The 13,280-nt window shown below is 43.1% G+C and overlaps 2 protein-coding genes across 3 annotated transcripts; both read right to left on the reverse strand.

The window, feature by feature from the left end:
* Positions 1-463: 463 nt before the first annotated feature.
* Positions 464-7,749, reverse strand: prkar2ab (protein kinase, cAMP-dependent, regulatory, type II, alpha, B). Its single transcript, XM_034532554.1, has 10 exons — positions 7,045-7,749; positions 6,656-6,691; positions 6,432-6,571; positions 2,883-2,989; positions 2,630-2,783; positions 2,454-2,555; positions 2,308-2,382; positions 2,143-2,208; positions 1,847-1,985; positions 464-1,139 (listed from the first exon to the last, which is right to left on the reverse strand). The coding sequence occupies exons 1-10, from the start codon at positions 7,292-7,294 to the stop codon at positions 1,024-1,026; spliced, it is 1,185 nt and encodes a 394-aa protein (XP_034388445.1). The 5' UTR covers positions 7,295-7,749; the 3' UTR covers positions 464-1,023.
* A 184-nt stretch (positions 7,750-7,933) lies between these two features.
* Positions 7,934-13,191, reverse strand: slc25a20 (solute carrier family 25 member 20). Of its 2 annotated transcripts, none has more exons than XM_034532531.1 (10): positions 13,064-13,191; positions 12,864-12,985; positions 12,231-12,323; positions 11,996-12,123; positions 11,814-11,904; positions 11,577-11,694; positions 10,333-10,405; positions 10,129-10,238; positions 9,492-9,616; positions 7,934-8,572 (listed from the first exon to the last, which is right to left on the reverse strand). In XM_034532531.1, the coding sequence occupies exons 2-10, from the start codon at positions 12,963-12,965 to the stop codon at positions 8,510-8,512; spliced, it is 903 nt and encodes a 300-aa protein (XP_034388422.1). In that variant the 5' UTR covers positions 12,966-12,985; positions 13,064-13,191; the 3' UTR covers positions 7,934-8,509. The 2 variants fall into 2 exon arrangements, with proteins under 2 accessions (XP_034388422.1, XP_034388421.1); XM_034532530.1 differs by having other exon boundaries at positions 7,937-8,572; positions 12,864-12,970; positions 13,064-13,175.
* Between the last annotated feature and the right edge of the window lie 89 nt (positions 13,192-13,280).

Here is a 13,280-nt window from a genome sequence, read left to right on the forward strand (position 1 = left end):
ATGGAGACCCTGTAGAGGACCACGTTCATTTAACAGCTCCTTTTAATTCCACCAGCTCTATTCTTTTTCTCACAATACTGAAGCAAGTTACATTTTTGGCACCTGCCTTTGCATTGAACAAGCCACATTATGATTTGGGAGTTTTTGAATACAGGACTTGTAAATATTTTAAATATTTAAACTTTGACAATGGAACTTGGACAACTTAACAGAGACTTGAACTCTGGGACAAACCAGAATGCAAAGTGTGTGAAATTTAGATGGATATCCTTGATTTTTGGGTGTAAATACTTGTAACACAAGAAGGTTGGCAAACTCTCCTGTGGAGTCTGCTGATTGCACTTCATATTTTGTAACTCAAATAAAACAAACTCAAGACAACTTGAATATTTAAGATATTTTTTTTATTTTTTATTTTTATTTGGCAAGAATGTCTTAGTTAACTCACCAAGGTTTAGCTCAATAACGTTAATGCTCAAGACATGCCAGTTATTAAAAAAAAAGGTTACATTTCATACCATACAACATCAGAAGGGGTTGTTTGCTGAGTTCAAAAGCCAAATGGTGCGGCACCTTTGTTTGATCAAATAATCAAGCAGTGACTAACGACAAATTACCATGAATTCTGTTCAAGGAAACTACAATTGCAGAACTGTGCCTCCATATATAAAAAAATTTGGATTAATTTATTTGCGATTCTAATATTTACTTTACATCTCAAAGTCTGGGGAATATTACTACATATGTGAACACTATTGTGTCTCCAAAGGGCGCTGCATGAATGTTGATCAACGCTTCAGTTGGTTCTGCAGACTACATATTTGAAAATGAACAAAAACAATTGGATTTCTCTGGTTCTGCATTAATGTTGATATCATTTTAAACTGACAATCGTGAGTCTGACAGTCTAGGAGTTCAATACATGTTGCTGGATTTAAAAAGGAAGGCTCTAAATTACATTTACCTCAAGGGGAGTTCACTGTGTACTTAAATACTGCTTTATTTTAAAAGTATGCCCTTGTTTCAATCTACACTGGAGCCAAAAAGTGCCACCCGCTGATCTTCATACTGGGAAATGTTCCTCTTCATGATGTCCATACAGGGTCCCAGCAAACGCTCAAAAGCCTGGATGTCAATTACTGAAAGAAAGAAAGTAAGTTAAGATAGTCGTCCTGTCTAACAGATGGAGTAGTGTAGTTTTGAAATGTTCCATCATGCAACAGACAGACTGGAATTTAAGAGTGCTGGGATTTACATTTAAGTCTTGTCATTATTGGGGTATACCACAAACTCTAGACAGAGCGGAGCGTGTGTTATTAAATATACTTAATGATAAGCTTTTTGATGTCAAACTGGAGGTTAAAAGGAAAACGGTATAATAAACAGTATATTTAAAAGATATTTAAATCATGAGGCTCAATGGATATGTTTTTAATTACAGTAAAACAGGAAACCTGATTAATGGAATTGATTTGTCCAATCTGTTTCTGTCGAGATGTAACCTGTAATTCCCTGCAAACTACAGCTACATTTCAATATCAATTGAGAGCGCTATCTGGCAACGCTTATGTTAATATTTGGTCAGGTACTCAGCCTCTTTGGGCCTGCCGATCCAGACTTGTGAGCGTGTAGGAGAACCTGAGAAAGCGTTGACTGGCTGTTTAGATTATGAGTTACTGTGTTGGCTCTCGTTTCTGCTGCATCCGACTTAAGGCCTGCAGCACCATCTCCTCTTCCTCTCCCTCCTCTATGTAACCGGCCAACTACAGTCCAGTTTCCAGTCTCTTTCACTGAAAATGAGGTGCTGCCACGCCAGACACAAAGAGCGACAAATACTGTGTCTTACCCAAACATTTGGTTTCTCCCACAGCGTAAACTGATGCTGCACGAGGTTTGTTGGTGACCAGTGCCAGCTCCCCAAAATACTGCCCTCTAGAGCAACGAGCCACCTCGACCTCTATGTTGTCCTGCTGGACTGCCTTCATCTGGGACAGATAGAAAGTCAGAGTCATTTAGTAGATTAAGATCACACATAACCAGACATACAAAAATATGCTATTTACTTAATGGCAAAAACTAACAATCAAATTGGCAGATAAGAGAATAAATTATCCAAGAAGATATGATATTGGACACACTTACTTTGCTTTTTATCATTATCTTCGCCTCTCCTGATTCCACAACGTAGAAACAGGCGGCCTCCTCCCCCTGCAGGCACAGACCGCAGAAACATTTATGAAGTCTAACTTGTTATTGATTAACGCACAGACAGCCAACGATACAGCAGCGAATGTCCCAACACTGTACCTGCGTTATTAAGCACTCTCCATCTTTGAACACTCGTGCTCCCACAACATCTACAATCTTCATCCTCTCAGAGAGCTTGTGAAGAGAAAATGAAGCATGATGACACTACACTATATATATATTTATTATCTTGTATAGATACAAACCTCAAGAGACTTCAAAAGAGGAACACACTCGATGAAGGTCTCATACGTCCTCCTCTTCTTCGCATTATTTCTAACAATCAGTCTGTGAAATGTGGCTCGATCCTGGGGACCAGACAAGAATAACAGTGTTTTACTTGAGCTTTTTATTCAAGATCACGGTGCATTGTGGGACTCACCAGGCCCCACAGGGCGCCGTCCTGTGTAGCAATGATTGTAGCAGCTCGCGGCGTGTTGTACATGAGAGCCAGTTCACCAAAACTGCCCTTATTGTCATACTTTCCAACGCACACACTCACTCTGTCCTTCTGCACAAAAATATCATAAACACCGCTGGAAAGACACACAGACGGGTAGAAGAAGTCATTATAAGACGGACAAAATGCCATCTAGTTATAACATTATGCAAACAATTTGAGATCTGTCACTCACTTCTCTATGACATAGAAGTTGTCTCCATCGTCTCCTTGGACTATGATGTGCTCCTGAGCTTTGACCAACACCTCGAACATGGCGTCCAAAACCTCAGAGAACTGCTCCTGGAAGTGAGGAAACCTTACTTGTGTAGCAACTTTTAACGTAAAGACAAGATGAGAAACATAAATACTTAAGTTATGTTTTAAAAATAGTGCAATAATATAGAACAGTGGTTCTCAAACTATGAATCGCCACCTTAACGTGGTGGAGGAGTTTGAGTGGCTCAGTGATCCTGGGAGCTATGTTGTCCGGGGCATCAGCCCCTGGTAGGGTCTCCCAAGGCAAACAGGTCTCGGGGGAGAGCCCAGACTAAGAGCGGTTCAAAAAAACCCTGATGAATAGCAGCCCACGGACTGAAGCTACCTTGCCCGGACAAGGGAAACCGGGGCACCCTCCCGGAGCGGTACCAGCTAGATATAGTTGGGCTCACCTCCACGCACAGCATGGGCTCTGGAACCAAGCTCCTGGAGAAGGGTTGGACTTTGTCCTTTTCTGGAGTTGCCCAGGGTGAGAGGCACCGGGCGGGAGTGGGGATACTCACGAGCCCCCGGCTGAGCACCGCTGTGTTGGAGTTTTCCCCGGGGAACGAGAGGGTCGCCTCCCTGAGCCTACGGGTTGCGGGGAGTAAGCCTCTGACTGTTGTTTGTGCTTATGCACCGAACAGCATTTCGGAGTATCCGGCCTTCTTGGAGTCGGTGGGAGGGGTCCTGGAAAGGGCGCCGCCTGCCGACTCCATAGTTCTCCTGGGAGACTTCAACGCTCACGTGGGCAATGACAGAGAAACCTGGCGGGGCGTGATTGGGAGGAACGGCTTGCCTGATCTGAACCCGAATGGTGTTTTGTTGTTGGACTTCTGTGCTAGCCACAGTTTGTCCATAACGAACACCATGTTCGAACAAAAGGTGGCTCATAAGTGTACCTGGTACCAGAACACCTTAGGCCAGAGATCAATGATCGACTTTGTAATTGTATCATCTGATCTGCGGCCAATGTCTTGGACACTCGGGTGAAGAGAGGAGCAGAGCTGTCAACTGATCACCACCTGGTGGTGAGTTGGATCAGATGGCGGGGGAGTCGGCTAGAAAGACCTGGCAAGCCCAAACGTGTAGTGAGGGTGAACTGGGAACGTCTGGCAGAGGATCCTGTCCGGGAGGTCTTCAACTCCCACCTCCGGAAGAACTTCTCACAAGTCCCGTGAGAGGCTGGGGACATGGAATCCGAGTGGATCTTGTTCAAAGCCTCTATTGTGGACGCGGCTGCTCGGGGCTGTGGCCGGAAGGTCATCGGTGCCTGTCATGGCGGCAACCCGAGAACCTGGTGGTGGACACCGGGGGTGAGGGAAGCCGTCAAACTGAAGAAAGAGGCCTTTCGGGCCTGGCTGGCCCAGGGGTCTCCTGAAGCAGCTGACGGGTACCGGCGGGCCAGAAGGGCTGCAGCTGCGATGGTCACGGAGGCTAAAACTCGGGCATGGGAGGAGTTCGGGAGGCCATGGAGAAGGACTTTCGGTTGGCCTCAAGGAATTTCTGGCAAACCATCCGACGGCTCAGGAAGGGAAAGCAGGGTCTACCCCAGGCTGTTCTCAGCAGGGGTGGGGGGAACTGCTGACCCGGACTGGGGACATCGTCGGGCGATGGAAAGAGCACTTTGAGGAACTCCTAAACCCGGCCAACATGTCCCCCGGAGAGGGGGCAGCGCCGGAAGACTTTGGGGTGGATTCACCCATATCCCTGGCAGAGGTCGCTAAGGTAGTCAAAAAGCTCCTTGGTGGCAAGGCGCCAGGGGTGGATGGATTCCGTCCCGGTCGTGGAACAGTGGACCAGCTCTTTACCGTTGGCACGGGCCATCCGGTCTCTGTACGCCTGCAGTAGGAACTGTGTTCGTATCCTTGGTAGTAAGTCAGACACGTTCCCGGTGGGTGTTGGCCTCCGCCAGGGCTGCCCTGTTCGTGACCTTCATGGACAGGATATCTAGGCGCAGCCAGGGGGCGGAGAGGATCCGGTTCGGGAGTCTCGGGATCGCCTCTCTGCTGTTCACGGATGATGTGGTCCTGTTTGCCTCCTCCGACCGTGACCTCCAGCATTCACTGGGGCGTTTTTTAGCCGAGTGCGAAGCGCCAGGGATGAAATTTAGCACCTCCAAATCTGAGGCCACGGTGCTCTGCCGGAAACCGGCGGATTGCTCCCTCCAGGTGGGGACAAACTGCCTACCCCAAGCGAAGGAGTTCAAGTATCTCGGGGTCTTGTTCACGAGTGAGGGTAAGGTGGAGCGGGAGATCGACAGGCGGATCGGTGCGGCTGCAGCAGTAAAACAGGCGCTGTACCGGTCCGTCAGCGGGAGGGAGCTGAGCCGGAAGGCAAAGCTCTCCATTTACTGGTCGGTCTACGTTCCAACCCTCACCTATGGTCACGAACTCTGGGTCGTGACCGAAAGAACGAGATCTCGGATACAAGCGGCCGAAATGAGCTTCCTCCGTAGGGTGGCCGGCCTCGGCCTTAGAGATAGGGTAAGGAGCTCGGACATCAGGGGGGAGCTTGGAGTCGAGTCGCTGCTCCTTCGTGTCGAAAGGAGTCAGCTGAGGTGGTTCGGGCATCTAGTCAGGATGCCTCCTGGACGCCTCCCATTAGAGGTTTTCCGGGCACGTCCAACTGGTAGGAGGCCCCGTGGAAGACCGAGGACACGCTGGAGGGATTATATCTCCTGGCTGGCCTTGGAACGCCTCGGGATCCCCCAGAATGAGCTGGAAAGTGTTGCGGGTGAGAGGGAAGCCTGGGTCGGCCTGCTGAACCTGCTGCCCCCGTGACCCAACCCCGGATAAGCGGCTGATAATGGATGGATGGATGGATGGATGGGTTCTCAAACTTTTTTCAGTGATTTTATATAGAATATATACAATTCAGTTTATGAACTGATATATTTATTAAATAACTATTATTAAAGGATTTTCTAATGGATGCTCATTTTAAATATATTTTTACCCCCTAGAGGACCTTCACATACCCCCATTTGAGAACCACTGGTATAGAAGATCAAAATAACTTAAAGAGGAGTAAATAAGAACAAACTGTAGAAGAAAAGTTGGAGAGCAGCTAGCGTGCATTACCAAATATTATTGACTAAAAGGCAGCTGCAAACTGAACAGTTTTCAGCTTTGATTTAGAAGAGCTGAGAGTTGAAGCAGGGTTTGTTTCAGATGTGGAGGGCAGAACAACTCAATGCTGCTTCTCCATGTTTAAGTGGCATTTTAGGAAATGTAGGACATTTTTCCCTCACTTCTTCAAAGGCCTTCCCGAGGGTTTTAAGGGTCAGGGTAGGATTAGGTTTAGGTTAGGGTTAAGCATTTAGTGATGGTTAAAGTTAAGGTAAGGCGCTAGAGAATTCATTATGTCAATGAGTGTCCTCACAAAGATAGAAGTACAGGGATGTGTATGAAAACCTAATATTCCATTTTTGTCGAAACCGCAAATGTCTTATCAGTTATCATCAAAAGGACATTGTGTGTTGTACCTGCTCCAGTGTTTTAAACAGTAAAATGTCTTGACACGCATCCTGAAGTCTGAGACGCTGCTCATCTGATTTTGGATGCACAACCCGAGGGTCTGCATCGTCGTCCTCTTCGTCATCAGGGTTGTACGCCTCTGCACAAACTGCAGCGGGACAAACAAATTAAAATACTGTACAAAGGTCAACATGAGTTGATATTCATCACACATATGGTTCCAGTTACTGACCTGAAACTCTGCGATTGTATTTACTGGTGGTGGACTCTGCAGAGAGAGAGAGTGAGAGAGACAGAGGTGGATCTTCTTTACTGGACTTCACAAGTCTATTAAAGCATAACAAAGCTCATCATACTTTATTGTTACAGTTCTTCTTATCTGTGTACATTTTTTTTCTTTTGCGTTTTTCATATGCACTGGGAATTCCTTGAGTTGAGTGTTATTTTGCGTCATTATATCTGCTGACGTTTGTAGCCAGCTTTTTGTTCATGTGGATGTTTGCCTGACTGTGACCTTGTAGACACAATGAAGCTTTTAGGGTTTGAAACATCCACAAAATCACATTTTTAAAGTTACATTTTTAATTTGGAAAACACGCAAAATGATGTAATACTACTCACTAACAGTGTCTTCCTCCTCCTCTTCATCAACCTGTTTGGGCTCATTTGACTTTGTGTCAAAGGTCACTCCTTTCCCTGCAGGTTTGGCGCTGCGCTTCTTGGCTCCGTGGTCGTTTCTTTGGCCCTCCAAAAGTCGTGTAAAATGCTGCACAGCAAATTCAACCAAGTCCGGCGGCTTGCGGCGAAGCACCTCGACTGCGTATCCCTGCAGCAGCTCTTTCAACCCAGCTGGTATCTCCACGTTACTCATCGTACAGGTTCAGAGATCACCGGTTGGAGTTTGATAGCTCACAAATAACCTCAACTCTAAACATCAACTATTTTAAAATATCTAAGCATCAGCTTGTCCCACGGATTTGATCAACATACTTCTGGGTGGAGCAAACGGACTCCCCCTCCTCTCGCCCCATGGTTCAGAAGCTTATTGATTTCTTTATTTTGCACGGCCTGTCGGAAAGTATTGACCTGGTCTTTTCACATCAGATGTAATTAAAGGCTGTCCGATGGATTACAACTGAGAACCGGATGATTTGGCAAATGGGGGATGGGGGGATAGAGAGACAGAGAGAGAAAAAGTTCAAGTGATTTCAAAGATTTGGAGTGTTAAAAGCTGCAGGTCGAAAAGCCATTTATAGAAATATCAACATTAATTTATATTGACATGATTTATTATATCTTTATGACAACGAGATTAACTGGGTCTACTTACTTCTGTGCACTTCTTTTCTCTTTCAAATCCTTTACCTTATTGTCTTTTATATGATTATTGTCTCTCAGTTTGTTATCATTCTTTATTACAGCTTTTTAAATGAGTATGGAAAGTCCAGGCTTCTTTATTTTTTTAAATCCCCAAAAATATGCAATTTAAAAATAAAAGTGTACGACAATGGCATTTCTAAATATGGATTCTGTTTTTTAATTTCTTTACATTTTGACATTCATGTCATGTTCAATACAACTTGTTATTACCACTCTCATAATTTCTCATGAACATAGACAGACAGCATTGGTGGCCACTGACCTCACAGGAAGCAGACAGTTTGAAAGATGTGTATTGCCGAGAGAATAATCAAACGCAGTAAAACATAAATCACCTTTTCCCTGATATGTACATCTGCTCGCAGATAACAAAGGTAAGGCACGGCATGTTTACTTCACTTCTTTTCTTATATAAAAACACAATATAAAGAAAACAAGTAAAACAAAAAAAAGGAACATTCAACTGTGTGTGTTTGTTTGTGTACCGGTACCAAGTCATCACAACATCTCTGCTCTGCTTCCTCCGCAAGTCCGAATGATCCACACTCTACAGTACTACGAAGTTTCAAAGATAATCAAGCACATTGTTGTAACACTGTTAAAATCTCTTTGTGATTTACTGCGTGTGTGTGTGTGTGTGTGTGTGTGTGTCTAATAATTGCATTGTGTTCCTGGGATTCACATTCGAGGTGATGCTGAAACCTCCTCACAGGTCCGGTACCATCCAGTTCAGGAACTTCATTGCAAATTCAAATCCTAAGAAACAAGCCTGAAAAAAAAAGTTTTTTTTTTTTTTTACCATAACGTTTTGTTTTCTTTGACAAAACGTACAACAATGTTATTATTATTTCAATCACAACCAAGCTAAATTATGAAATAAAAATGTGAAATATTTTTTGATGACATCATATCTTGCACTCTTACAATGTAACTGGAACTTCCCCACTTCAGGGATCTTTGCTGCATTATAGTCCTGTCACTTCTCTACTGTCCACTAGAGCTGCAACTAGCTAACACATTAACATTATTGATTACCTTCCAGATATTTTCTTTGGTCAGTAAAATGTCAGAAAAGAGTAAAACTGGCCATAATGATTTGGCTCTCTTATAATTGCTTGTTTGTCCGAAACAAAAGTCCAAAAGCAAAAGACATTAAATCTACAATCACACAAGACAGACAAGCTGCAAATTTAAACCTTTGGTATTTAAACTTGAAAAATGACCCAAATGATTAAAAATCATTCCAGTGGGAGAAGGAAAAATGGATTTTGGTCATTTGAGGTGGTAAAATATACTAACTATAATATGTTGGTGAATCAACGTTATTGAATATTGTTTTTTGGTCTTAATCTTAAAATGCCTCAATCTGATCTATAGCTTAGTGATACTGATGTACGTCGTTTTCCAGTATCTATCATATCCTGTGGCTGCTAATCATGAGTATTATGTATTTGTATTGCAAGACTTATGTATGACCACTCCTTCTTTAGCCCCAGAGTCCTATGCACAGCAGATATATGAGCAAGAGGGTTAAAGTTCAAGGTGCCATGACAGGAAGTAGAATGTCCCAATTGAATGCATACTGCATGCCACAGTATTGACTTTGTAAGCGCAACTGGAGTATGTACTAAAAGTAAAAAGATAAAGTATGTGATTTGGAAGGCAGCGTCTATAAAAAGGACACTCACTGCGTTTGCAGGAAAAGCTCTAAGCATGACGGCGTTGAAGCCTTTATACAGCGAGCCGACGCCCTCCTCTCTGATCAGCTCCCGCAGAACGTCCCGAAATCCATTGGGATACTTTCCTTCAGGAGCTGAGGGAGACACATTAGAAAACTCAGTGACAGACACATTAAAAGACAAAAACATGATTGTAAAACTAATGAAGAAGAAAAACAAAATACATTATATATACATATATTTATTTTTCAGACTTGGTAAAATACTTGGGTAACACTTTATAATAACTGCACGCTATGAAGTATTATAATGCTTCATAGCGTGCAGTTATTATAAAGTGTTACCGAGCCATAGGACCAGAGAGACTTCTCTAGGCCACTGCTGCCTCTTACATGACCAAATATTACAGACACAAACAAAAATAAACAGTAACACTTTATAATAACTGCACGCTATGAAGCATTACATAAATACTTCATTTACAAAATGGTGAATCCATGATTTATAAAGTGTGGAACAATGCTGTATAAATGTTTACTCGTACTTAACTAATGCTTCATAGCGTACAGTTATTATACAGTGTTACCGATGCTTGTACTCAGCGGACATTTCAGCCTAAAAGAAATTGGAGAATCTAAAAACAAACCAGTTTGGAAACGAGACTTGAGTACATCGGCTGGAATTGCGACTGCCCAGTTAAAGATCCCAGCCATCCCTCCAGCAAACAGCACACTGGGAATGCTGAGCTCGTTGTGGCTGCAGGGAGAAGACAACATGTTCAAATACTCAAGAGGTCAATCTTACATATTCAGACAGTTGTAATAACTGTTGGGAAAGAACAAATATTCACCTTTTTCCTGCTGGTGTGAGGACGTTCTTTAACCACTCATAGGAAGTGAAGTACATCCCACTGGCTGGAACATCTGAGTTACAAAACAACAAAAAAGGGACTTCAGCTGCACCACAACCTCCATAACATATGAAATATAGCTACATCTAACTGACCAGTGACTAAATGGATACATGTGAATATTTCTATAGAAACATACTTCACATATTCTGACAAAATATGGTTTGACATGAATCTAAAGGGTTTATCTAATTACATTACCTACATTTACATAATGTGTTGTTAATACAAGAACAAGCAGACCCATCATCTGACACACCGTGAACAAAACATTACAGAATTGAATACAAATAATGATAACGCTTCATGAAAATGAACTCAAACTCTGAAGAAACGTACTCAAGGTTACAGACACTGTTATAAAGGGCTATTATGACTATTACATTGTCATTCAGCTGTTTTTTATGAATCAAGCAGCTGTCTGTCGGTCAGCAGTTAGGTCGCCAAAGCACATGAGCAACGTTTATGAGCGCTTAAAGACTAAATCAACTGTGCTTTAACTGCAGCAGCTTGTCAGAACATGATTGAATACTTCAAGGACAGGTGTAACCAGTTAAAGCTGGTTGATGACGATGACGATGGCATGTGGCACATCAATTAAACTGTATAGTCCAGTAAGTTAGCATTGCACTTCTATAGTAATGTCATACTCATGATGAACAGTTATATACAAAAATATCTTCCTTTTTTATTCCATGCATTCTTCTTCGTCAAAACCTGGCTCCTACATTGCCCACAATGCAACTCCAACATTTTGTCAGAGAATCAGGCGTGTAATGCAGGTTGTGGCTAATGTAGCTCCCTCCGCAGCTAAAAAAGGCATTATACTACTTTTATATTACATATACAGTAGTACTATTCAACACCCATAAACAGATTTTGAAGTCCAAAAATCAGCAAAGTTCCCCTTTAAAAAAAAGGCACAATGTGGAGTAGTTGGCCTCTCGTAGCAATACTGAGAAATATTTCTAAGAAGGATTCCCTGTTTTCGTGCACACGTGGTCACATTTGTTTCACACTGCTCTTCTGATCTGCAGGTGGTGGAAACGTGCCAAGAAATGCAAAATAGCACCAGCAAATGCAGTGACATAAGAAAAATGTAGGATTCAAAGTATTAATACAGGAAAACTTAACAAAGGGGGCTTTTAAGTGATCTTGGTCTCAGGTTTACTATAAAACGGCACCTCTCATGAGAGTCAGCGCGGTGCCTTTGTAGATTCCTCTAATCCCAAACTCTCTGTACAGCTGTTTGACACAGTCCATGGGCCCTGCATACTTCACCTCTCCTGTTGATGCCTGGATCTGCACACACAGAAACACACTTGCGGTCATTTCCTTTTGTCATGGGGAATCTATTATAATTCAGTGCTGAGAACACAGTGATTACATCCTAATTTCTGTACAAACACATGACCTCTGACCTGTAGGAGGCATTTGATGCGCTCTCCAGGAGCCATGATGCCTGTGGTGAACACACCAGACAACATCCCTGCAGCAAAAAGCTGTGGATACCTGCAGGAGACAACATACTTACATAATATCTCCCTTAGAGCATTATAGCTAAATGAACAGTAGGACCAACTACGGCAGGGTAATAACTTACGTAAGGATCTCGTCAGGGGTTTTCTGTTGCATTTTCTTGCCCATTCCAAATCCAAAGAAACAAACAGCAAACATGGGTGTAACTCCAATGAGCGGGGCCGCCATGCCTTTATAGAGTCCTTTCATACCCTGTGAGGGAAGAAGATGACAAGGAAACATCAGCATGAGGGAGGGAAGGCATTTTAGACGATATTTGATCTATAATGTCGCAGATTCTAAGGCAGCTTGATCCTCACCTCTTTGGCTAAGGTCTTCTTAAGACAATCGATGGTTCCAGCATACAAAAGGCTTTCTCCAGGTTTCGGTTTGGGCTGAGTCTGTAAACGCACCTGAGAGAGGAAAGAGAATGCACTTTGTATGGACTTCACACGCAGAGAATCAAACATCACAGCGGCAGCAGTTTAAACTTGATGACTTAAAATGCCAGTTTAAAGGAATTGTGACAATGGTGTGAACTGGGCATTAGACTGAAAATAACAAAACTTGTTAGAAATGACCTCAAATATATTTTAGGCATTTCTCAACTACGGTTTCTTCCAACACAAACACGGATATAGCTGGCATAAGCTTATTAAAATTGTCAAATTGTCTGATGGATCAGTGTAGCTCTATTAAAGAGTATGAAGCTAATCACTGTAGGTATAATACAATGATAATGGAGAGCAGAGTTAATGTATTCAGGTTAGATGTCTGTCTACCAGCAGTCATGTAACAGTCAGGTGAATGTGGGTCAAAGGTGCTCTGAGCTTCCTGCAGCAGCATTAATATTTACATACGTGTGTGACATCCACACAGCTGACTCTGACTTGTCTCTGGCTCTAATGTCCGCAGTGTCACACTGGAAGTGAGACACACGGGACAACAATCACCTTAATGGTGTCGAGTGGATGTCCAGCAAAGACGAGGCAAACGCCTCCAAATCCTCCTGCGAAGAAGTTCTTCATCGGACTGATCGGCTGCTGTTTGGACATGTTTGCTGAAACACAACAGACTGAATGAAAGCAACACCGGAAATGAACTCAAACACACAGAGACATAACAAAAGAATAATAGAGAAACAACATATTACCTGGTCGGCGGTGTCTCTGTGAGGTGTGTTTGTGTGCTGCTGTCACTCCTGACTAGGACCTTTCACCCACTTATTCACCCGGAACGGTCCGACTGCGACACCGCTGCACTCTGGTACGTTCCTGTTTTGCTTCCGAGTGGAAACTGTCAACTTATGTGCGGTATTATTGGATCTATCCAAGCATCTGCTAATATAACATTTTAAATAAACTTTATTC

The sequence above is a fragment of the Cyclopterus lumpus genome, chromosome 5, assembly GCF_009769545.1.
Source record: "Cyclopterus lumpus isolate fCycLum1 chromosome 5, fCycLum1.pri, whole genome shotgun sequence".
Classification (NCBI taxonomy): Eukaryota; Metazoa; Chordata; class Actinopteri; order Perciformes; family Cyclopteridae; genus Cyclopterus; species Cyclopterus lumpus.

Bases quoted from the DNA above. Each gene is read 5' to 3' on its own strand.
- prkar2ab (XM_034532554.1), bottom strand. From the start codon at position 7,294: ATGAGTAACGTGGAGATACCAGCTGGGTTGAAAGAGCTGCTGCAGGGA. The intron at 6,692-7,044 runs GTGAGTAGTATT...CTCTCTCTGCAG, and splicing joins GGAGGAGGAAGACACTGTTA to AGTCCACCACCAGTAAATAC. The intron at 2,784-2,882 runs GTGAGTGACAGA...GTGTCTTTCCAG, and splicing joins AACTTCTATGTCATAGAGAA to CGGTGTTTATGATATTTTTG.
- slc25a20 (XM_034532531.1), bottom strand. From the start codon at position 12,965: ATGTCCAAACAGCAGCCGATCAGTCCGATGAAGAACTTCTTCGCAGGA. The intron at 10,239-10,332 runs GTGAATATTTGT...TTCTCCCTGCAG, and splicing joins CTCACACCAGCAGGAAAAAG to CCACAACGAGCTCAGCATTC. The intron at 8,573-9,491 runs GTGAGTGTCCTT...TTTTTTTTTCAG, and splicing joins GAGCTTTTCCTGCAAACGCA to GCTTGTTTCTTAGGATTTGA.